The following is a 23766-nucleotide window of genomic DNA, read 5'->3' on the forward strand; positions in this document are numbered from 1 at the left end:
AACCTAGCAGTTCGAAAGCACATCAAAGTGCAAGTAGATAAATAGGTACCACTCCAGCAGGAAGGTAAACGGCGTTTCTGTGCGCTGCTCTGCTTCGCCAGAAGTGGCTTAGCGATGCCGGCCGCATGACCCGGAAGCTGTACACCGGCTCCCTTGGCCAATAAAGCCGCAACCCCAGAGTTGGTCACGACTGGACCTACTGGTCAGGGGTCCCTTTACCTTTACCTTTTTACCTCTCTACTGTCCAGCTATTTGGAAGAGTACCTCCGTGACCTCCCCCCTCTCTCACAAACCTATATCTCATCTTTCCTCCAAGGAGCTCTAGGTGGTGTACATACCTATCCTCCTACCCATTTTATGCTCACAACAGCCCTGTGAGGTAGGTGAGCGACTGTCCCAAGGTCACCTAGTGAGCTTGATGGCTGAACGAGAATTTAAACCCTGGTCTCCATGGTCCTGGTTCAGCACTCAAAACACTAGACCACACTGGGTCTTCTTTTTGTGGTTGTCTTTAAATGGACTTGGACCACACAGTCCTCCAAACAGGGTATTCCTTCAAATAGGGACCTGGTGCTAGACTGAGGCCTGTCTGTCTTTGCATGCAGTACATGGGGCTCAGCTTCTGCCAACAGCGGCAACTTTGACTCAACTTAGCTCTGCCTCTTGCGTCCCAAAAGCTTACAGATTCCTCAAACCATGGGAATGGCTAAATAGAGACGTGTTTCATAATAAGGGCTGAGCTCCTTTTCCAATGCTGATTTGTATGGTACAAGTCAACACATATTAAGTACCTTTAGTCTGAGCTGATTAACCTTTTGGACCCAGATATACAAACAATGTGAGTGGGGAGGTCTGTTGCCCCTCCTTCCTCCCTGGTTCATTTTCTGCTGGCTGGTCTTCTAGCCTGCCTTACATAGATGTTGGGAAGTCTTCCAGAACTCAGAGGGCCTATTCCATTTTTCTTGTGGCATATTGAGATACACCTCCTATCTCAAAACCTGTCCTGCATTCTGATGTTTGATATTTAGAATAAAATACTTGGGGGTGGTGTCGGTTACGACTGAAATTTACATGCTACCAGAAAGATTGTCTCCCGAAATCTGCCTCTGATGAAAGGGGACTTCAGTTTTGGACAATATGTTAGCTCAGGAGGTGTGCATCAGATTAGCTCTTCAAATCAGAATCCACAAAGAACAAGTTCTGCAAGCATGCCTATTTCCTCTTGAGGTTAGATTGGTAGCTGCTTGGAGCAGGGCCTTTTCAGTGGTGGCTTCAATTGCCCCTATGTACTGTCGACACTCCTGCTCCTGTTCCTGTTGTTGTCTTTTAGAAAAAAGTTTGAGGATGTCTTTTTTATTTTATTCAATGTGAACACATGCATTAGGCCTCAACCTTTCCCCCGGGTCTCTGGAAATGTAGCAAGAAGAACACATCTTACCTCTAGCACATATAAAATGTGTGTGGAGGATTACTAGGCCATGCACTGAACAGTAGATACTAAAGTACATAAGATGGTCACTATTTTCCTCTGAGGTGTTCTCCTTGAGGTAGGTCTGCCTGGCTACATCACCTTCTGGGCTTTGTTGTCCTATGAATTTTCTATTTTTATTTTGACAGGGTTTCGAATCTGTTGTCTAGCATGATTCGGCTTTTGCCACCAATCCTTTTCTGGCTCAGTTCCCTTGTCTGCAAAATGGGCTGAATGTGTGATGCTGAATCACAAATGCAAAGCATTTCACCCTCTGAAGCGAAAGAGCTATACAAACAACCTAAGTAGAATCCGTAAATTATAATGAATGGGATTATTTTTCTTATCATTTCTAGGTGTGCACTTAGACAACTTTTTTTTTTTAAAGGCTCCCTCTCCCCCCCCCCCCCTTATTGAAACAATCACAAGGCTGGAAATATGAATACAGCTTTTATTAAGATGCCAATATGCCCTAATCAGGTTTCTAGAAAATTAGACAAAGATATGTGTTCAGAGGTCAGCAGTGTTGACTCAGCAAAATCTAGGGTCTGTGTGCAATCTGGAGTCACAGAAAGTCTTTTCTCGCTGCACCTGCAAATATGAAAAAGAACATTTCTTTCATGGCTATGGGAAAGGGATGAGTTAATTAGTAAATATATGCTTGTGCAGTGTTAGCACTGGATACATTTGTGCAGAGAAATACACGATCAGCCTAAAGGATTTGCCATGCTACACTTTTAATTCTCAGTCACTTGCAATAGCACAGGTGTAGCATCCTGTCATGAATGAGCCAGCTCCCAGGGAAGACTTGCAGCTAGTCCCCAGTGAAGGTTTGCAGCCAAATGAAGAAAGCAGCCAGGAACAGAGAGGGTTAACTGCCATGCAGGACGAGCGTTGGCTAGTATCAACTCCCCCGCCCCGGTGGGGAGCCAGCTGGGACCCAACCAATGCTCCCGGGAAGTGCCAATTGGCATGGACAGAGAAGGAAGCAGTTTGTCAGAACAAGATGAGATGGGAGCTGAGCCAATCCCTCTTAAGAATAGGCTAAGGGGAGGGCTGTTAGACAGAAAACAAAGCAAAAGGCGCAAAGTGAGAAAGTTCAATATCTTCTGTATCCGGAAGAGGTCTTCAGAAGGGTCATCTTGATCGGTGATAGAGGAGGCTGCATTAAAGCCTCCTGGAGCTATCTGTTTGTTTTGAGAATAAATCATCCTTTTTAATGAACTACACTCACTGTGTTATCAAGCCGAGGACTGGACTCCTGACACATCCCAAAGAGATGTTTGTGAAATAAAAACTTTTCAGTGCATACACAGGCACAACACCGTACCCTGCATCCCACACATTTTGCTTTCCTACCTACCTGAGCCTTCCCCGCTCCAGAAGACACAAATCATATTCTCACAATTAGTTCTGGGCCAAGCAGTCATCACCGGTGCATGTGTAAGCCACTTCACTTTGAACCTGAAAATAGGAGGGAGGGGAATGTTTCAAAACTCTATTTTCTAGGGTTGCCGTATTTCAAAAAGTGAAAATCCAGAAACAAAAAGTTGTTGAGCTCTTTTTTTGGGCAAAGTTGTTGCGAAATCTCAGAAGAGAATGAAGTTTTTATTTTTTATGAAATTTGCCACAATTTAGACTTCTGACATCGGTTGCCATACATCTGGACATACATTTCCTGGACATTTCAGCGATGTCTCCAGTAGGTCTTAGAAACCAGAAATCCAAGGGCTGCTTCCTTGAATTGCTGAGCTGGAGAGACGACTCCTTACCTTCAACCCACAATACGATGGAGGTGCGTTCAAATGGCAGCAGGTGGATGCAAACGTAGACCTTTGCTCGACCAGCCCAGAAATGGTATCTTCAGAGGCACTGGGAAGCGCCTTGTGGTAGTGCTCTCTTAGCCTGCAGAATGGGCATAATATCTGGTTTAAGAAGGCCTTGCATATTGCAATTTCAGGGGGGAAATGACTCATTCAATATGTGTTTCATGAGGCACTACTAAGCCAATGGACTATACCACCACATAGTGGATTTTTTTTTTATGTACCGTATTTTTCACTCTATAGGACGCACCCGACCATAGGACGCACCTTGTTTTAGAGGAGGAGAACAACAACAACAACAAATTCTCCCCCTCTCTGTGCAGCGCCCCTTCAGTGAAGTGGCAGGAGAAACAGAGCCCCTTCCATTTTTCCTCCCGCTTAGCTGAAGGGGCGCTGCGCCTTAGCTGAAGGGGCACCTACCCTTCAGCGAAAGGAACCCGAAACCTCCGGAGCGCAGCAGGAGCGCTCCCACTGCGCTTCGGAGGCTTCGGGTTCCTTTCGCTGGAGCCAAGGAGCCTGCATTCGCTCCATAACACACACACACATTTCCCCTTAATTTTTGGAGGGGGAAATGTGCGTCTTATAGAGCGAAAAATACGGTATATTTAGAAACCCAGCAGATGACTGGCAGGTTCCCACCAAATCTGATTTTACTTGGTTCTGATCACATGTGAAATTTCACTTCTATTAGCCTACTTTGCATCTATGAAAACAAGGTTCCCTTTTTCTTGACTGATCTTGGGTTGAATCTTTTAATGTTCCAAAGTAATATCTACCTATCCATTAGAGAGCTATAATAGCATGTCACCAACTGGTCCTTTGTTTCATTGCATCGTAAAATGTTTTGATTATTCCAGAAAAACTTTAAAACTGGAGAAAGCAATACAGCTGTGTTGCTAGCACTTTGCATGGAACCCCCACCTCCAAATCGAATCCTTAACATCTACATCGGGTTAGGGAACATTTTAGAACCCAAGAGCAACTATTTTTTGGGTGGGGGGGCACATGCCAATGATCAGAAGAGAGAGAGGTAAAGTGGGTGGAGCAATGGATATAATTTTTTACCTTTGTGTACTAGAGTAGTTTCTAACATGCTACCTCACTACCCTTCATCCAGACAAGCAGGAAACATAATCAGGCACATCCCAGCCATGCAAAAACACTCAAGGACAGGGAAAAGCAGAGTCAGAATTGGTGTGGCTGATGAGAGGCATGAGGGCCGGACAGGGAGACTTGGAGGGTGGCCATTGTCAATTGGGACTGAGGTTTTCCACCCCAATCTACAAGCTGAAATAAAATCTTAAGAAATACAGCTAAGCCTATACAGTCATACCTCTTGTTACATTTGCTTCATGATATGTTTTTTTCAGGTTGTATCCCGCGGCGACCCGGAAGTACCGGAAAGGGTTACTTCTGGGTTTCGCCACTTGCGCATGCGCAGATGCGCAAAATGACATCACGCGCATGTGCAGAAGCAGTGAATCGTGACCCACACTTGTGCGGAAGCACAGACGCGGGTTGCATTCCTTTCAGGTTGCGAACGGGGCTCCGGAACTGATCCTGTTTGCAACCAGAGGTACCACTGTAAATTACATGGGGGTTACTGTATATTCTGGGGGTCATGCCTAAAGCCAATATTGCTTATACAGTAGTACCTTGGTTCTCGAACTTAATCCATTCCGGAAGTCCGTTCGACTCCTGAAACGTTTGAAAACCAAGGCATGACTTCCAATTGGCGCAGGCACCCCAGAAACAGTAGCCGACAGCCGCAACAGAAGTTCGGCTTCCGAAAAACGTTTGAAAACAGGAACACTTACTTCCGGGTTTTGGGAGCCGATTTGTTCGTCAGCTAAGCCGTTTGAGAACCAAGGTTCCACCATAGTCATAACATAACACACTGGGTCCAATGGTGGCTGGGATCGCCAAAGTCATTTTCCCCAGAACCCAGACCGCTTTCTGCCTCCTATTTATTTATTTATGCCGCGTGCATAACACTGAATGCCCACAAATTTTGGGCTTACTATGCAACCACTCCTTATCTAGAAGGTAGCGCTCACCTCTTCTTGAAATCCAGGAAATTGTGAGTTGTGTAAGCTCCGCACATTTCATTTCCTTTCGAAAGCAAATCAAATAACTTTGTCGGTGGTTTCTGGAGTTCATGAGGAGAAATGTAGAACGGCAGTCATATTAAGCAGTATATAAGTGCTTTTTAAACAATAATGAAATTCTGCAATGCTGATGCCACCAGTGAAAAAACCTGTCTCCGTGTCACAGCAAGTCAATAATAATCAGGCCATGTCTAAACTAACTGGTTTCCGTTTGCAGTACTAGTTCTTTTAGCATTCCCTTTAGGGCAGGGATGGGGAACATGTGGTCATACAGTCATTTGTCGGACTACAGTTACCATCATCCTTGACCATGCTGGCTGGGGCTGATGGGGGTTAGAGTCTAGAAGCCCACATCTAGAAGCCCACATTGCCCTCATATTTTTTATTTTATTTTTAATGTGAAATGAGGAGCGGAAAGGGTTTCGTTTAGGGCAGTTTTTCATGTTAATATGCCAAGCCATATTCTGGAGACCCTATGGAGGCAGAAGATCGCTCGTGACTGGCCCAAGGTAACTCAGTGAGATTCACTGTTGTGAGGGGGTTTATCAATGAAATAAAAAAATTTAAGGTCTTTTATATATATATATAATAAATGTTCATAAATGTACCAAGCAGGCGCATACATAGATGTGTGGACCACATGTCTGGAGCAGCACAGGAGGACCGCCCTGAAACCATTTTCACTCCCAAACTGACCAAATGTTTTCTCTGCAAGGAGGGAGGAGGTGGGGGAGCCTCCCCATTGTATTTTTGTTCACAAATCCTGTCTTAAGGGTATGTCTGTGTATGAATAGGGTGAGCCTGTGACCTGGCTCAGGAACTAAGTATTTGTCATTACAAAAGACTAGCTAGGCTCTCCAGGGTATCCAATCAAGTAACCATTAACAGGTAACTTGCCAGACAGGAGATAAACAACGCACTCAGATTTCTGTTGTAGATCACCTCTTCTGTGATGTAGGTATGATGTTTCTGGGGGTGGTCTTGGACTCCAAGGCAGGCAATTTAAAATGTCTATATAAGGGCAGACACACCTTTGTTCGGGGTCCTTCTCCTTTCCTGCGTGTGAGGGGAGCACCCTGTTGCAACAGTTCAATAAAGATCAGGCTTACGAGCTGCTTTGCTTCTCAATATTCTCTGGTTGGCCTCTGTTCTTTTCTCCGACTGATGGAGAACCTACAAAGGACTCTATAAGGGCTCTTGTATCCCACATAAGGGAATAAGGGCAGATTTTCGTTTATTACATCATAGAATCCAAGAGTTGGAAGGGACCACATGGGTCATCTAGTCCAATCGCCCTCTTTTGCCCAACATAGGGATTGAACCCATTATCCTGAAATTAAGATTGAGGTTGGATGGCCATGTCTCATGGATGCTTTAGTTGAGATTGCTGCAATGCAAGGGGTTGGACTAGATGACCCTTGGTGGATTACTTCCAACTCTATGTCTCTTTCAGACCGGGCTCTTTCAGGTTTTAAAACTAGAGCACACTATATATGGGGCTGCCCTTGACATGCAACCTTCATCTGGTCCAAAATGCAGCTGCTAGCCCCCCCTCTAGGGCCCAGAGGGGGGAGAGTGCGGTCTCCAAAGGCTGATGGATCGTCAAATGACTGATAACTGTGGAATAAGGTTTATCTACATTGTAATATTGCAAACAGTTCTGCCTAACAATTTAACTTGGAAGGTACTGGTTGAATGAAGCTCAAAAGGAAGGTTTGGGCAATTAATGATTGGAAGTTGCTGCGCCATTAAACTTCAGATAACAGGCTTGGACAACATCCTGGATTGGAACAGAGACAGAGGAAGCTGCGCTGATACAAAGACAGTTGGAAAAATATATACTAACGAAGCTGTATTCGACGGATGAAAGTACATGATGTCTGACATGATTGAGAATCGTGGACTCAGGGACAGAGAATTATAAAGCGTCAAAATCGAGATGTGGAAAATATGGAAACAAGGAGGAGAGGCAGGACTGAGATGTGGAGATATGCTTCAGAGATCCAGACCGTGGGGAGCTCCAAAAAATTAATAATTATAATTTGGACCATAGCTTGGTCTTTTTTATTTTAGTTTTTTATTTTAATTTATTTAATTGGAGCATTATGATTGGATATATTAATTGGATGTTTTTTACTGGAAAATCAATAAAAATGATTTAATAAAAAACAAAAAACAAAAACAAAATGCAGCTGCTAGATTACTTACTGGCAGGGCTTCTGTTTAGAAATGAAAAGAAGCTTTCAGCACTATATTGCATCTTACCTTTCCGGCAAAACAAGCAGCGGGGTCCTCCGTGCCACAACAACTGTTCGCCACTGTTAGGCTATCGTCATAGAGAGCAACAAGAAGAGCTTCTGGGGCATACGTAAATGTCTGGGCAAAGCGGTGTATATAGCTGCAACAGAGAGAAAAGCCTCTCAGAACATTTCACAGAACGTTTGCGCTAGGTCTTCCTATGCTCTTACAAAGGTAAAGGGACCCCTGACCATTAGGTCCAGTCGTGACCACTCTGGGGTTGCGGCGCTCATCTTGCTTTATTGGCCGAGGGACCCGGCCTACAGCTTCTGGGTCATGTGGCCAGCATGACTATGCCGCTTCTGGCGAACCAGAGCAGCGCACGGAAACACCGTTTACCTTCCCGCCGGAGTGGTACCTATTTATCTACTTGCACTTTGATGTGCTTTCGAACTGCTGGGTTGGCAGGAGCTGGGACCAAACAACGGGAGCTCACCGTGACCTTCTGATTGGCAAGTCCTAGGCTCTGTGGTTTAACCCACAGCGCCACCTGTATCCCAGCACCACCCGCGTCCCATATATCATATATATATGACCATATATGCTCTTATATCAAGCAGCTAACCAGGACTTTTATTCTTCATGAATATGTTCTTGAAAAGTTTGTTTTAGGAAGGAATTAGTTCCAGTTCATTCCTCACCTTACAAATGAATTAGTACCCCAGGCTCTGGGTCAAGGCTGGTACAGTGGTACCTTGGGTTATAGACGCTTCGGGTTACATGTTCTCAGGTTACGGATATGCCAAAACCTGGAAATACCGGAATGGGTTACCTCCGGGTTTCAGCACTCACGCATGCGCAGAAACTCTAAATCGTAATTTGCGCATGTGCAGAAGCGCCAAATCGCGTCACATGCGTGCGCAGACGCAGTACTGCGGATTGCGAACGTGCCTCCCGCATGGATCATGTACGCAACCTGAGGTTCCACTGTACTGTTCTCTTTCTATTTTAATTATTGGTATGGGTTTAACCAGTGCTTTTTCCCTAAAAAAATTAAAATACACATATTGAAATACTGTCCCTCAATCAGGCCAAACTTAGATTCACAAAATGTTTAGGGGTATGCGTACCCCTCTGTCCCCTCAGAAAAAAAGCACTGGGTTTAACAGATTTCACCTATGTATAGAGTTTTAATTTTATCAATGTTTAATTGTTTTTAAATGATTGGCTTCTTTGAGAAAATGTTTGTACCGGTTCTTGTTTTTAACTGTAAGTTGCATTTGAGTCCTGTCTGGGGGAAAATGCAGGTTGTGAAAAATAAATATATAATAATGATAATTAGGGCTGCGTGGCTACTTTTTTCTTCAAAATAAACACATTCAGTTTCAGTCCTGCATAGTACAACATATCATAGCTTGTCTGGGAGAACTTAAATGTTTTTCCTTGGTGCCTAAGGCCCCAGTCTCTTCCACAAGTCCTACCACTGATTAATTAAGAAATGTCCTGTTACCTTCAAGTCGGGTGGGAAAAAAGCATATAAGTGGGTTCTCCCACCTTTTAGACGCAGGTTTATGTTGAAGTGGGAATTAAGGTCAGTTTGCAATTTTGAGTTTGGAACCAGCAGGTGTTGCCAATAATGAATAAGCACATTTAAATTACAGCTAATTAAAAAGCTTATCTCTAGGAAAGTGTGTGTGTGTGTAGGGGGACACTTACTTATAAATTTCCCGCTGTCTACAGTCCACATTACACAGGCATTCAGGAGTTGGACGTGCAACATTTGAACTGTCGGTATTCTTGTCCCATGGCAGGGAATATATGCATACGTATTTCTGCAAGGAGCCAGAATTGTCTAGGCAACAGTCGTTAATTCTTTTATCTTGGGTTGAGAGTTTATTGCAGGTTTTGGAAGTGTGGTTCGACACCTGGGGAGGAAAGGCAGCCAATGATTTCGCAACAAAACTGAACCACATGTGATGGTTTGTCTGGAAGGATGCGGGCACCAAGGGACCAATTTCATGTGGCGTGTCCAGCCACAGAGGCCAATTTCAAAGTAATTAACTAACTCGACGTTTTTAAAATCCACCTTTTGGGAAAGGGCCATAGCTCAGTAGTAGAGCATCTGCTTTGCAGGACTGGAAATGTCCACTGTTTGAAACCCCAGAGACTTACCTGCCGGTTAGTGTAGACAATACTAAAGTAGATAAACCAGTGACTTTACTCAAGATAAAAAAAGAGCCATATGTCCCTGCTTCACCTGAAATGTCCCAGGGGAGAAATATACCATCAAGTACTGGCTGAAGAGTAGTGGCAGAACCCCCTAGGGCAGGCACAGGCAAATTCGGCCCTCCAGATGTTTTGGGACTACAACTCCCATCATCCCTAGCTAACAGGACCAGTGGTCAGGGATGATGGGAGTTGTAGTCCCAAAACATCTGGAAGGCCGAGTTTGCCTATACCTGCCCTAGGGCGATCTCAGAGGAGGAAGGCTCAGAGCCCGGGGAGTGGTGGTGGGACACTGAGAACAAGTCAGAGGATGAAGCGGGGGCAGAATGATTGGAGGCTGAAGAAGCAGCAGGCTTGAGTGAGAGAGAGGAGCCAGATGCAGAAAGCAAGGCAGACTCAGAACATGAAGCAGAGAAGGAGGGGCTAGAGGCAGCAGAAGCATCCACTGAGCTTGCCTTTCCTACTGTAGCAATCTCCCCTCCTCCCTTGCCTCCATGTTTAAGGCTGCTTTGGAGGCATCCAGCTGGGGAGGGGAGTTAGTGGGAAGTGCTCTAGTTATCTCCCGCTTGGACTACTGCAATCTACTCTATGTGGGGCTACCTTTGAAGGTGACCCTTCAACTAGAACTACAACTAATCCAGAATGCAGCAGCTAGACTGGTGACTGGGCGCAGCCACCGAGACCACATAACACCGGTCTTGAAAGACCTACATTGGCTCCCAGTATGTTTCCGAGCACAATTCAATGTGTTGGTGTTGACCTTTAAAGCCCTAAATGGCCTCGGCCGAGTATACCTGAAGGAGCGTCTCCACCTCCGGACACTGAGGTCCAGCGCTGAGGGCCTTCTGGCGGTTCCCTCATTGCGAGAAGCAAAGCTACAGGGAACCAGGCAGAGGGCCTTCTCGGTAGTGGCACCCACCCTGTGGAATGCCCTCCCATCAGATGTCAAAGAGATAAACAACTACCTGACATTTAGGAGACACCTAAAGGCAGCCCTGTTCAGGGAAGTTTTTAATGTGTGACATTTTAATGTATTTTTAATCTTTGTTGGAAGCCGCCCAGAGTGCCTGGGGAAACCCAGCCAGATGGGCCGGGTACAAATAATAAATTATTATTATTATTATTATTATTATTATTATTATTATTAGACAAGGACCTTCAGTCCTGGCAACTATTCCATGGGGGCCAGTCCTTGGTGCTTGGGGTGCTGTTTTCTTGAATAAAGAGCTAACTTTTCTGCTTGTCTCTACGTCTTGAGTGCTGACCTACATCTGAACCAGCCCTGACATATACAGTGGTACCTCAGTTTTTGAAAGTCTCCGTTGAAGAACATTTCAGAACTCGAACGCCAAAAACCGGGAAGTAAACGCTTTGGTTTTCAAATGCGCCTCGGAAGTCGAACATGCCACACGGCTTCCGTACTGAGTTTTCCATATTGAGTTTTCCATTTTCGAACAATTCGGAACTCGAATGGTCTTCTGGAATGGATTACGTTCGAAAACTGAGGTACCACTGTACGTGGTCCAAACCAAAAATGAACTGATTGAAGCATGCCTACCTTCCTATAGGTAAACTTTTGGATATTCTTTTTTGGAATTCATAGACTCATTGCACTAAATCCACACTTCCTTGGAAGTAAGTATTGAAATATGTAGAACTTGCTTCCAAGTATATGGCTCAATCTGTGTTACGTAGTCGGCATGATCACATGACACAGTTCTTCCTGTCTTGTACCATTTTGGAACCAGTGGAGGGCAGGATCACAGTTCTGAATGCCCCTGTAATGAGTATGAGTTACTCGTGCGTAAACTGGTGCCTCTCTAGGCTAATTTGCCTTGTTAAACCTTTCTGACTGCACAGCCCTTTCTAATTGTGACTGCCTCAGTCGCTGGCAGAATCCGTCAGTGGGCGTTTCTTGAACCTCTTCCAACATAAAAGTTGTTTGACACCCAGTCTCCTCCTCCTCTCACTGCGCGGGAGTCTTCTGCGCAGGGACGGCGTGGGTAGTGGAGGACCTGTCCCCTCCTCACTGAGTTCCAGTGAAGAGTCCTGGAGCCCTCTCTCCGATTCCCCCATCTGCCCCCCTTTATCCCTGGTGTTGCGCTTAAATGCTTCCCCCTCTACTGAGCTGTTTCTCCCCCTGCTGCTGGGTCCTTCTCCAGCATCATCTAGGAGCCTCCCCTTCGCCTCTCGCTCCGATGTCAGTTCCCTGACAGCCCCATATAAAAATTGTTCTGCAGATGGAAAACCAGCACATAGAAGACTAGTTGAGAAGGCCCAGTTAAAGCCCGTCTCTCTGATTTGCTCCTTTTCTATGTGGAGCTGGAAGCGGTACAACCCAGCAAGTGCTACATCACCTGATTCTGCAGATAAGAGGACTCAGCCATTCCTGTCGGACACAGAATGCTCTACTATTTTCAACAGAATGACAACGGCCATCAATGTGAAACAGCCTTTTGCTCCTGAATGCTCACCTCCTTCTGGACACAGTCTTCTTCCAATGAATCGCAGCACTTGGCAAGCACTTCAGAAGCATCTTCAGCGAGGGTTAAGATATCCTCAACAGAAGCATTTGGACTTTTCTGAGTATATGTTATGAAATAGCTAGACATGGGCAGAGAAAATAAGTGGGAATTTAAATTAGTGTAGCTATCCCAAAATGGTCTGTTCAAAAACCCCTAAAAACTCTGAAACCCCATTTTAAAATACAATATACTCCTATAGAGACTCCTTATACTGAGTTTAAAACCAGAATTGCATTTGGGTAGAAACTGTTTCTCAGACGGCTAGTCCTAGTCTTTGTAACTCTGTACCTTCTTCCAGAAGGCAGAAGCTGAAAGAGATCATTTCCGGGGTGCGTACTATCCTGCACTATCTCTGCAGCATTCTTATGGCACCTGGAAGCATAGATTTGATCCAAGGTGGGAAGAGTGCAGCCAATTATTCTCTCTGCAGTCTTTACAACCCTGGACAGCATTGTTTTTCCCCTGGCCGTGCAGCTCCTAATATTATTATTATTATTATTATTATTATTATTATTATTATTATATACTGCCCTATACCCAGACGTCTCAGGACAGTTCACAGAATTGCTGCAACATGCCTATTAGCCCTATATGGCATTCTTGTCTGAAGCAGTGTAGGAAAGGGGGCAGTGATTGGCTCCATTTCCCAAATCCTCTGATACTCTCTGACCTTCCCACATTTAGTGTGGTGTATTCTAACCATGCTAAGCTAAATGTGTGAAGAATCCCAGTCCCTAATATGTGTCCAGGCAATAATAGGTCTATTGTCGTGATCTGGCTTCAGGCAGTGACCTGGACACAGTGGATGAGAGTACCAAAATGTTTATAGAGGATCTATACTATAGGGAACCTCTGGCCCAATTTGGGAGCTCCTGAGTGAAGCTGGCATCTCACAAAAGGGAGACTGTGGCTCTCCCAGTTTCTCATTTTTCCATTCTTAAATTCAGTTCTCCACATTTCTCCAGCAGTTTGTGATTTTTTTGTTTAAATCCTCATGAAAATTCATTAGCATTTTAGTGTGAATTTTGCCCGACAAACACATTTTTGTATGCAGTTTGGGCTAATGTTCAAGTTTTAGCAAACCATTTCCCTTAACATAATGCATGTTTGCATGTTATTTTCGCTAATACATTCATTTTTATGCAAACTCCCCCTTATATTCTTGTCTAGTTGAAAATTGCATTGCAAAATTCAGTAAAGTGTGATTTATTTATTTTTTGGAACGATGGTTGTGTTTCAGTTCTCATATTGTTTTGCAACATGTGAATTAGGTAGGTTTACCTTTAGATATGAAGTGAATCATTTTGTGTGTGCCCTAGACAGAATTCTTATGCACTGCTGCATTTGAAAAACACGACTTGAAAGACACATTTGGATATGGTACCAAATTTGGTACTATCCCGTGAAATTCCATTGCAGTTTGCTTCTTCCAACCCAGATAGATCTATCCAAGCTTTCACAATGAACAGGAACTACCAAAAATTCAGAGATTCAACAGGTAAAGTTCTGACTTGCCATAAATACATAGGATGCAGAAGGTTTGCTTTGTACCTGAGTTTTGTTTTCTCTTTCCCAAACACGGAATAGCGGGAGCACGCTTTGTTGGACAGATCAGTGAGCATCATGAGAGACTTCCTCTCCAGCTTCTGCAGTGTAAAAGAAAGAGGTGAGATCAAACACTTGACACACTTAGTGAAGGGATCTGCTTCTAGCAGATCTGGAAGTGCCTGTTAACAGGAATCCGAAATATAACAGAGCTTTGCAATCGCACATTTTCACTCAATTTAGTTGTCAGGGATGTGAGGCGAGTGGTCACGAGGAAGTCCTAGAACTCTGTCATAGAATACCAACCCGTAAAATGGGTGTTAGGAACATTCCTTCCCAGAGTGAAAGAGAGAGCTCCGAGGAACAAGGGGAGTGGCAGGAAGGAGGAGACAGAGGGTTGCTTCCTTCACATGCGGAGAGTGAAGCGAGCCCCTCCTTGTTGGGATGCGTCCAGGGAGTCGGTCCAGTATACCTGAAGGAGCGACTCCACCCCCATCGTTCTGCCTGGACACTGAGGTCCAGCGCCGAGGGCCTTCGGGCGGTTCCCTCATTGCGAGAAGCCAAGTTACAGGGAACCAGGCAGAGGGCCTTCTTGGTAGTGGCACCCACCCTGTGGAATGCCCTCCTACCAGATGTCAAAGAGAAAAATAACTACCAAACTTTTAGAAGACATCTGAAGGCAGCCCTGTTCAGGGAAGTTTTTAATGTTTAATAGGTCATTGTATTTTAGTGTTTTGTTGGAAGCCACCCAGAGTGGCTGGGGAAACCCAGCCAGATGGGCGGGGTATAAATAATAATTTTTGTTGTTGTTGTTGTTGTTGTTATTATTATTATTATTATTATTATTATTATTTGGCAGGCCCCCAGCTGGCTCCAGCCACCGGCCGGCAGCCGGGCGGAAGCCAGCAGAGATAAGAACTCTTTATAACGGAGGTGGTGGACAGAGACATGTGTAAGCCTATTTACAGGCATTTATTCAGCATCAGGAACAAAGGGAAAAACATGTCTGCTTCCCTTTCGTGTCCAAGCAAACAGCAGTATAGCAAAAGCAATATACAACGAAAGTTCCCAGCAGACTGTGCTGGAAGTTAATAGACATGTGACATACAACAATCCACACATCTGTTCTAAAAGTGGAATGGAACTATATCCTAACACTCCCGTCCCAGAAGGCAAGTCATAAATTTTCAGGACAGTGTCAGGCAGGCAGAGGGGCCGCAACTCTCAGACACGCTTTCAGGGGAGGAGGCACAAGCTGCTCATGAATCTCCTTGTACTAGAAGGATGTGCAGAGTTCAGGCTTGGTGTCAAGCCCACAAAAGGAGGAGCAGATGGCGTATTTCCTGTTGGAAAAGAGCCCACTCCCCCATTGGGCTCATCTGACCCTTCGAGTGCGGAAGACTGAGCTGCGTGCTCGGAATGAACTATTGTGTAAATACCAATAAATCTGAAAATTATGAAAACGCCGGCCTGCCGTCTCTTGGTGTGAGAGGGAGATCGTATATCCTGACAGCGGGAATCAAATGTTTACCTCACAGAGATGTGAGAATCTCTGTGGTGACTCTTCATCAACTGCATTACAGGCAATGGCCAATTTACGCACATCAAATGGGCACGTGACTGTGAACATGCACATTGTGCCGAACCCATTGGCAACTTTAAAAATGGCAAAAATGCCCCTAAAAGCGCCCAGAAAGGGCAAAGTTTGCAAAAATCCTAGCAATCCCAGGAGCCTTTGCACCGACCTTTGAGGCCTGTGGAGAGTTGGCGTTTGAGCTAGGAGGTTTGGAGGGAGCGATTGTAGTGAGAGTTTGGCGTCTGGTAAGTTCTGCTGTGTTTTTCGAGGGTTTCCGGAGATTTAGAGGGTGTTTGCAGGCTTTTCCAATGGCGTTTCCAATATACGCAATTTCACGTAACCGTGCGGTGCCTTGGAACGTAACCCTCGTGTCAATTGGGAGTTGCCTGTACTTTGAATAGTTCTGCACATGAGTCAAGGACAGCAAAAAGTGAGTTCCACCCAACTTCTCCAATGGAGAAGGTCTGTAGCCTAGTAGAAGAATATCTGATTGCATGCAGGAGGTCCCAGGTTCAAGCCCCAACATCGCCAGGTAGGTCTGGGAAGATTCCTGGGCTGAAACCCTGGAGAGCCATTGCTAGTCAGTGTAGCCAATACAGAGCTAGATCAGGCTTCCTCAACCTTGGCCCTCCAGATGTTTTGAGACTACAGTTCCCATCATCCCTGACCACTGGTCTTGCTACCTAGGGATCATGGGAGTTGTGGGCCAAAAACATCTGGAGGACTGAGGTTGAGGAAGCCTGAGCTAGACGGACCAGTGGTCTGGCTCAGTATAAGACAGTATCCTATGTTCCTAACTCTGTGGGTTTAAGCTTTTGACAGATACTGAGGTTGGGAGCAGGGCCAGCCCACCCATGAGACAAGGTGAGACAACTGCCTCGGGCGGCAAGATCCACACGGGCAGCAGATCCAGACTCCAAGGAATGCACAATGGCAGGGAAGTGTGAGTTCTGGCACCCCTTCTTCTTCTTCTTCTTCTTCTTCTTCTTCTTCTTCTTCTTCTAAAAACCCATTGCAAATATGCACAACATGGTGCCCTTAGGTGGCGGCAATGCTACATAAGTGGAACAAATTGCGAAGCATCACTGAGAAGGCATTTGATGTGCATGGTGCTTAAAGTTCATTTGTCAGGGAAATGGCTGCCGGCATTGGACTGCAGCTGAATTGGAAATGCAATGCGTTCAGTCCTGAGAAAAGAAAGCACCGACCTCTTTTAAGAAGCAGACCGTAGGTTGCGCATGAGTACAACACGTTCCGACGATGGACAAGTAGGTCGTTGTGGAGGCGATCAAGAGTGGCAAAGGTGTATGGCTATGGTCAATGGAAAACTCATACAGAAACCTAGAAAATGGACCACAAAGGAGAACATAAGGAGACTGCATATCTTTGCAGCTACTTCTGCTATCAGACTTCTCCAAGTGCTGAGTTTCCAAATTTTATGCTGCAAAGGAATGGTAAATTTTAAACTCTACTAACTGGACGTTAACTCATAGAAGTGATAAGAGGAAGGATAAATAATAAATAATATTCTATCCAACCTCCAAACCCCTCCAATATTAAATCCCCAGCTGTGCAAAACAATGAGATGAAAACCCATTTGTGGCTTTAAAGCTCTTTCTTGCTTCACAGACACCTCACTAGAAAGAACTTTGGGCAAACTGGAGAAAAAACAAGTTTCTAAAAGGAAAATATATGGGGTGGTATATTTGCATTATAACAGACCCAGGAAGGAGCCATAGCTCAGTGGGTAGAGCACATCACATGCTTTGAGTGCAGAAGGTCCCAGCTTTTCCTCTCTGTTGTTGAGAGTAGAAAACTAATTCTAGGCTGAAAAATCCCCGCCCTGCAGACTGCTGTTGGTGGACAGGAGTGAGCTAGCTGGATCAATGATTTTGATTCAGCAGAAGGCAGCTTCATAGGGTGAGATTTGTAAGAACTACAGTGGTACCTCTGGTTGCGAACGGGATGCATTCCCGAGGCCCGTTCGCAACATGAGCAGAATGCAACCCACGTCTGCGGGTCGCGATTCACTGCTTCTGTGCATGCGTGTGATGTCATTTTGCACATCTGCACATGCACGAGCGGCAAAATCCAGAAGTAACCCTTTCCAGTACTTCCGGGTCGCCGCGGGATGCAACCTGAAAATGTTCAACCTGAAGCAAATGTAACATGAGGTATGACTATATTATGATAGGATAATCAGTAGATGGAGGAGTTAGGACCTTTAGCATTCTCTCCAACAGCAGGGATCTGTCTCCAGGGCTCCCCTGAGCCCATGAGACCTGGACCAGCCATCAGAGTGTGGCCAGAGATGGACTCTGGTGCCTGAATGGGACAGGTAAGTGGCACAATTGAAATGCACACATGACTCACCTGTCTGCAAAGTCCTGGGGGTCCTTTCTGAAGGCCCCACATAGTTCCTCATTGGATGGCTCCACATATGTATGGAACTCCTTGGGTGGGTGCTTCAAGGCTGCCAAGCATAGCTTTCGTTCAAGGCCTTCCTCACGGCAACAGGCAGCTGTCCCTGGATGCTTTGGGAAAGGGTTATTTGGGTCGCAGGATTTGGCCGAGAGCGCTAAAGACTGGGTGGGAGGAAGAGAGAGGGAAGGAAAAAAGAGGAAAAAGTTACAAGCTTGCCTAAGTACTACAGCCTCTGATACATAAGATCACAAGAAAAAACACTGTCTGATCAAAGCAAAAGGAAATCTAGGTGGAATCTACACACATACAGAAAACACTGTGAAATTGTGAACAGAATGTGAGTAAACTCTTTTTATACTTTTATAGAAGACTGTGTCATGTCTTATCTTTTATGAGGGAATAAGGGGAAAATACCAGAACAGTTATAATAGAGGCTTTGGTGAGCCTGAGCAAATGCATCCGCTGAGTTTAAAAAGGGGAATGTTACTCTGCTAAATTGTAGAACTTGTTAACACAAGTTGGAAATGATATAATCAAACAATAGACGCGGGTGGCGCTGTGGGTAAAACCTCAGCGCCTAGGACTTGCCGATCGCATGGTCGGCGGTTCGAATCCCCGCGGCGGGGTGAGCTCCCGTCGTTCGGTCCCAGCTCCTGCCCACCTAGCAGTTCAAAAGCACAATTAAGTGCAAGTAAATAAATATGTACCGCTTTATAGCGGGAAGGTAAATGGCGTTCCGTGTGCTGCTCTGGTGCCGGTTCACCGGAGCAGCTTCGTCACGCTGGCCATGTGACCCGGAAGTGTCTGCGGACAGCGCTGGCTCCCAGCCTCTAGAGTGAGATGAGCGCACAACCCTAGAGTCTGTCAAGACTGGCCCGTACGGGCAGGGGTACCTTTACTTTTACCTAGATGCTCTCCTGCATCCCTGAACATTCCCACATGATCTTCCTCAAACCCCTGCTATAAATCAGTGTTGCATCCCTCTTCTCCTGCAGCGTCAGGAGAAGGGGTGTGTGTGATCTCTACCATTCCTCATCCGCCTCGCCCTCTTGAGTCCAATCCCTGACAGTTTGGAATGGAGCAGCCCAGCAGGAGCACATGGGTGAACCAGCAGAGGCAGCCCCTTCCCACGGCAGGGACAGCGGCCCCCTTGGGAGCTACCCCGAACTACCACGGTGGCAGTCCGAGCTCTGACAAACACATCTAGCCAGCTGACTGGGGGGGAAGAGAGGAAGGACAGCAAGTGCCCCGGCCATGATGCTGACATCCACGCTGCCACCAACTGTTGCTCACTGAGCCTGCCTGAGCGCATGCTGGCCTGACCTCAACTTGGAAGGAGCGTGGCATGATGAGGGGGCAGGGGAACCCCCCGTCACCTGCCATACCCCCCAATGTTCTCCTCAAGTTGGTACCACTTAGCACCGAGAAGGTCTGGGTGCACATATATGCTTGTGGAAGTGTACCTCTGTTGTGTAGCATTCCGGGTCAGCTCCCTCAACACAGCATTTTTCCGCAAGGGCGACAATCTCCACCGCAATACTCTTGACTTCCTCAAAGGTGCTGTTGGTATACTTCCTGCTGTTCATGATAATTGCTCTGCGAACCAACAGGAGGGAAAGGGTATTATAATAATCTTAGTATAATCCAAAGTGCTGGTTTTGCCCTATGGAGCCTTAAATGGCTCAAGGACCACCTCTCTCCATATGAACCTACACAAACCATGAGAGCATCCTTTGAGGCCCTCCTTCATGTGTCTCCTCCTTGAGAGGTCTAGATAGTGGCAACATGAGAATGGGCCTTTTCTGTGGTGGCTCCCCACTTGTGGAATGCTCTCCCCAGGGTGGTTTGCCTGGCACCTTCATTATATACCTTTATGACCCAGGCAGAAATATTCCTCTTCAACCAGGCGATACGATAACGACACGATACTATACAATACGTATCTACAATAATCTACATAAGACATTCAAAAACCAACAAGCCTGCTATCCCAGCTATCCCAACCTGGTTAGCCCCTTAAAGACTCTGATACCCCATAATTAAATGCAATATACTCCCATAGAGACTCCTTACACAGCGTTTAAAACCAAAATTGCATTTGGATAGAAACTGTTTCTCAGGCGACTAGTTCTAGTCTTTGGCTGGTTAATATTTGATACCTTTTAAAATGTGTTGTGGGAAGGGGGTGGGGCTCATTGGTTTACTTTTCTTCTTATTTTTTATATCATGTACTTTGTGTTTTTTATCTTGCATTTTTATGTTGTGAACCGCCCTGGGATCTATGGATGAAGGGTGTAATGCAAAACAGACAGACAGACAGACAGACAGACAGACAGACAGACAGACAGACAAACAAACAAAATGACAAACATGGAATTGTGGAGTTGGGAGGGATCCCAAGGGCTTTGTTGCAGTCAAGCAATATATCAATTTTGTTTAATAAGGGTAAAAAAACCCAAATATTTCCACGCTATACTGTGGCCACCAGCTGAAGCCATCAAAACCCTAGACATGAAAAGCCATTCAGTTCCACATTCTGGCAGTCTCCACCCACAATGCAGTAGGAGCTATGGGACCGCCTCTCCTGATATGTCCCACGGAGGACCATATGGTCTTCAAACAAAAACATCTTGGAGATCCCGGGCCACAGGGAGGTTAGACTGGCCTCAACCAGAGCCCGGGCTTTTTTGGCTGTGGCCCCAATCTGGTGTAACGCTCTGTCACAAGAGACTAGGGCCCTGCGGGACTTGACATCTTTCTGCAGGGCCTGCAAGATAGAGCTGTTCCACCAGGCCTTTGGCCGAGGCACAGTCTGACCCCCTCCTTTGGTAATCCTCATAGAACTCTAGCCCAATGGTTGCCATTAATTTGATTCTGAATTGATTTTAGAATGAATTGATTTTAGAATATATTTCAATTAATTGATTGTGATTTTATGTAAACTGTGTTACTTTTATTGTTGTTAGCTGCTCTGAGCCCAGCTTTGGCTGGTGAGGGCGGAATATAAATAAATTATTATTATTATTAGTAGTAGTAGTAGTATTTCTCCCTCAGATTCAGCCTCCCTTACCAAATGGCTGTGTGTGTGATACACCACCTTAAGTTATTGAGTTCGTCTCTGGATCCCCCCCCAGCTTAGCTCAGTATTTTCGAAACCAAACAGGGGCAGCCCTGTTCAGAAACAGATATTTGATATCTCCCTTTTACGACCAGAGCTACCCCATTTTGGCTGGTCTGAATGACAGCAGGTGTGTGGCTCTGAATAAGCATCGCCTTCAAAAATACGTACAGAGAACGGAATTTGTCTTTCCCCAAGTGGTTGAATTCTTGACAGATTTTGTCTCTCATGTAATCCCGTCCTGAAAAACCAAACAGGAGGAAGAGCAATTAATTCAAAAGCCCGTTTGCATTTGAAAGAGCTACCATATCACCCCAGTTACTGTTATCATCATTGTCACCAGTCATCAATAATATAAGGATTGAATTCTCCGGAGCCATGATGGAGTTCGATAATAAGAACATAATACAAGCTTGCTGGATCAGGCCAATGGCCCATCTAGTCCAGTATCCTGCTCTTACAGTGGTCAACGAGATGTCTGGCGGAAACCTGTGACCAGGATTTGAGCAGAAGAGCACTTTCCTGTGGTTTCCAGCAACTCGTATTCAGAAACATTTGCTTTCTCCTGTTGTGGAGGCAGGGCTTAGGCATCATGGCTTTGTAGCCATCAATAGACTTCCCCTCCATGAATTTATCATATGTGGTGGGAATGTAGAGAAGTTAAATTTTTTTTGGGAAATGATATATAACTAATTGAAAAAAATGTTTAAAATGACATTTGTAAAAGAAAAACTAGAAGCATTTTTGTTAGGGATTGTAGGACAAGACCTGCCAAGAAAAACAAAGAATCTATTTATGTATGCTACAACAGCTGCAAGAGTCTTGATAGCACAAGGATGGAAGAAGGAGGAAATCCCAACGAAAGAGCAGTGGCAAGAAAAATTGATGAGCTACGCAGAGCTGGCTAAATTGACATACAAATTGCGGGACAAGGACAACTGTGACTTTAAGGAAGAATGGGAGCTTTTTACAAATTATCTGAAAAGACAACAAAATGAACTGGACTCCTTGGCAGGTTTTGAATAAACATACACAAATTTATTGGTTGATAACATGATAGAGAGATAACGTAAGGATATGTATAATTTTATAACATGCAGAAAATAATATGTGCTGAGAAATCAGAGAGAGGAGCTGAGGGAAGTCTCTGGTGGGGGGGGAGGGGGGAAAGGGAAAAAAATAATGTGACTATATGGTTTGATAATTTGTTATGTTGAAATAGCTAATAATTTTTTTTTTAATAGTCTTTCCCTCCATGAATTTGTCTAATCTTTCTTTAATGCAATCTAAGCTGGGGACCATCATTGTTGCCATTGGGAAGAAGTTCCATACTTGAACTCTGTTTTGTGTTCTTTCTTTTGTACGTCACATCTGATGTAGTTGGGGTGGCCCACAACACAACTGAAAGCATTTGTCTATCTTTCAAAGATGTGCCCTTCTCCAGATTCCTGCAAGGTTGCCCGCTTGATAACAAGAAGAACATATGTTTAAAGAAGATTGGGAAATGTTTATCGAATATATGGGGACGGGAAATTGTGTATATTTTAAAATGTGGCCAGCATTAAGATAAATTCAACCGTGTAAGTAAGTTTTGATGGATGCAATAATGGAATACTCAATGGTTTAGCTTATATAAAATATGCAGGGATTTATGTTATGCAAAATGAACCATGGGAAGGGAAGAAGAAGGGAAGTAATTGATATTTTAAGGTTGTTTAAATATTCTAAAATGTAAAACAGAAAATGTAATAAAAATTGGGGGGGGGGGGAGGTTGCTTGCTTGATAATGGCCGAGCTTAAATATCCTGAAAGCATGCTGCTGTTTATTCTTCAGTAACTCCAGGTTAGGAACAGTTTCTGGAAGATGGCTTACACCTTTGGAGAGGCACAAAAGGACCCCTGACCATTAGGTCCAGTTGTGGCCGGCTCTGGGGTTGCGGCGCTCATCTCACTTTATTGACCGAGGGAGCTGGCGTACAGCTTCTGGGTCATGTGGCCAGCATGACTAAGCCGCTTCTGGCGAACCAGAGCAGCGCACGGAAACACCGTTTACCTTCCCGCTGGAGCGGTACCTATTTATCTACTTGTGCTTTGACGTGCTTTCAAACTGCTAGGTTGGTAGGAGCAGGGACCGAGCAACGGGAGCTCACACCGTCATGGGGATTTGAACTGCCGACCTTCTGATCGGCAAGTCCTAGGCTCTGTGGTTTAACCCACAGCGCCACCCGCATCCCTTGGAGAGGCATAAGTCACAACCTAAAGGCAGCTCACTGTTTCAGCAATTGCCACCAAGTGCTTACGGCGATGAAATGAGTCTTGACAATCACTGAGGGGAAGATATTTTATCCTAAACCCACCTCTCTCGTTTCCTCCCCTCCAGGGCCCCAATTTCCACAATTCCTCTCTCATCTCCTCTTGATTCATTAAGGCTAATAGGGCTGGAAAACGTAATAAAATAAAATAAAAAATCCCAGCATCCTTTTTACCGCTGCTTCTTTCATCCTCACTGCACATTTTGGAAATGGGTATGTTATGTTCTAGAAGCAAAAGCTGAGAATTTCTAAGGGAAATTGCTGTTTCTGCTCATTAATTCTGGGCGAAGGCTTCGGGTAGAGAGAGCGAGTATGGAAACCCGAACAATGAAGGAAGGATTTGTGGTCTCTTCTGGGAGCCTGAAGACTGTCATTCTTCGCAGGCGAAACAAAATAAATA

At 45.1% G+C, this 23766-nt stretch overlaps 2 protein-coding genes across 6 annotated transcripts in view; one reads left to right on the top strand and one right to left on the bottom strand.

Annotated features, from left to right (window-relative positions):
• The window catches only part of SLC4A4 (solute carrier family 4 member 4), a 355256-nt gene that overhangs the window by 240431 nt on the left and 91059 nt on the right, over positions 1 to 23766 (top strand). The window lies entirely within an intron of this gene.
• Positions 1906 to 23766, bottom strand: part of GC (GC vitamin D binding protein) — a 36427-nt gene continuing 14566 nt past the window's right edge. Inside the window, exons 2-13 of the mRNA XM_081020944.1 lie at positions 21226 to 21295; positions 19400 to 19532; positions 17886 to 18097; positions 16721 to 16853; positions 13943 to 14037; positions 12341 to 12470; positions 9357 to 9565; positions 7668 to 7800; positions 5352 to 5443; positions 3241 to 3373; positions 2832 to 2932; positions 1906 to 2059 (exon numbers count right to left, since the gene is read on the bottom strand). Of these exons, the coding sequence (XP_080877070.1) occupies positions 2876 to 2932; positions 3241 to 3373; positions 5352 to 5443; positions 7668 to 7800; positions 9357 to 9565; positions 12341 to 12470; positions 13943 to 14037; positions 16721 to 16853; positions 17886 to 18097; positions 19400 to 19532; positions 21226 to 21295 (1397 nt within the window). The 3' untranslated portion in view covers positions 1906 to 2059; positions 2832 to 2875. The remainder of the gene's footprint in view (positions 2060 to 2831; positions 2933 to 3240; positions 3374 to 5351; positions 5444 to 7667; positions 7801 to 9356; positions 9566 to 12340; positions 12471 to 13942; positions 14038 to 16720; positions 16854 to 17885; positions 18098 to 19399; positions 19533 to 21225; positions 21296 to 23766) is intronic.

This window comes from Podarcis pityusensis (assembly GCF_964106645.2).
Source record: "Podarcis pityusensis genome assembly, chromosome: 9".
NCBI classification, from domain to species: Eukaryota; Metazoa; Chordata; class Lepidosauria; order Squamata; family Lacertidae; genus Podarcis; species Podarcis pityusensis.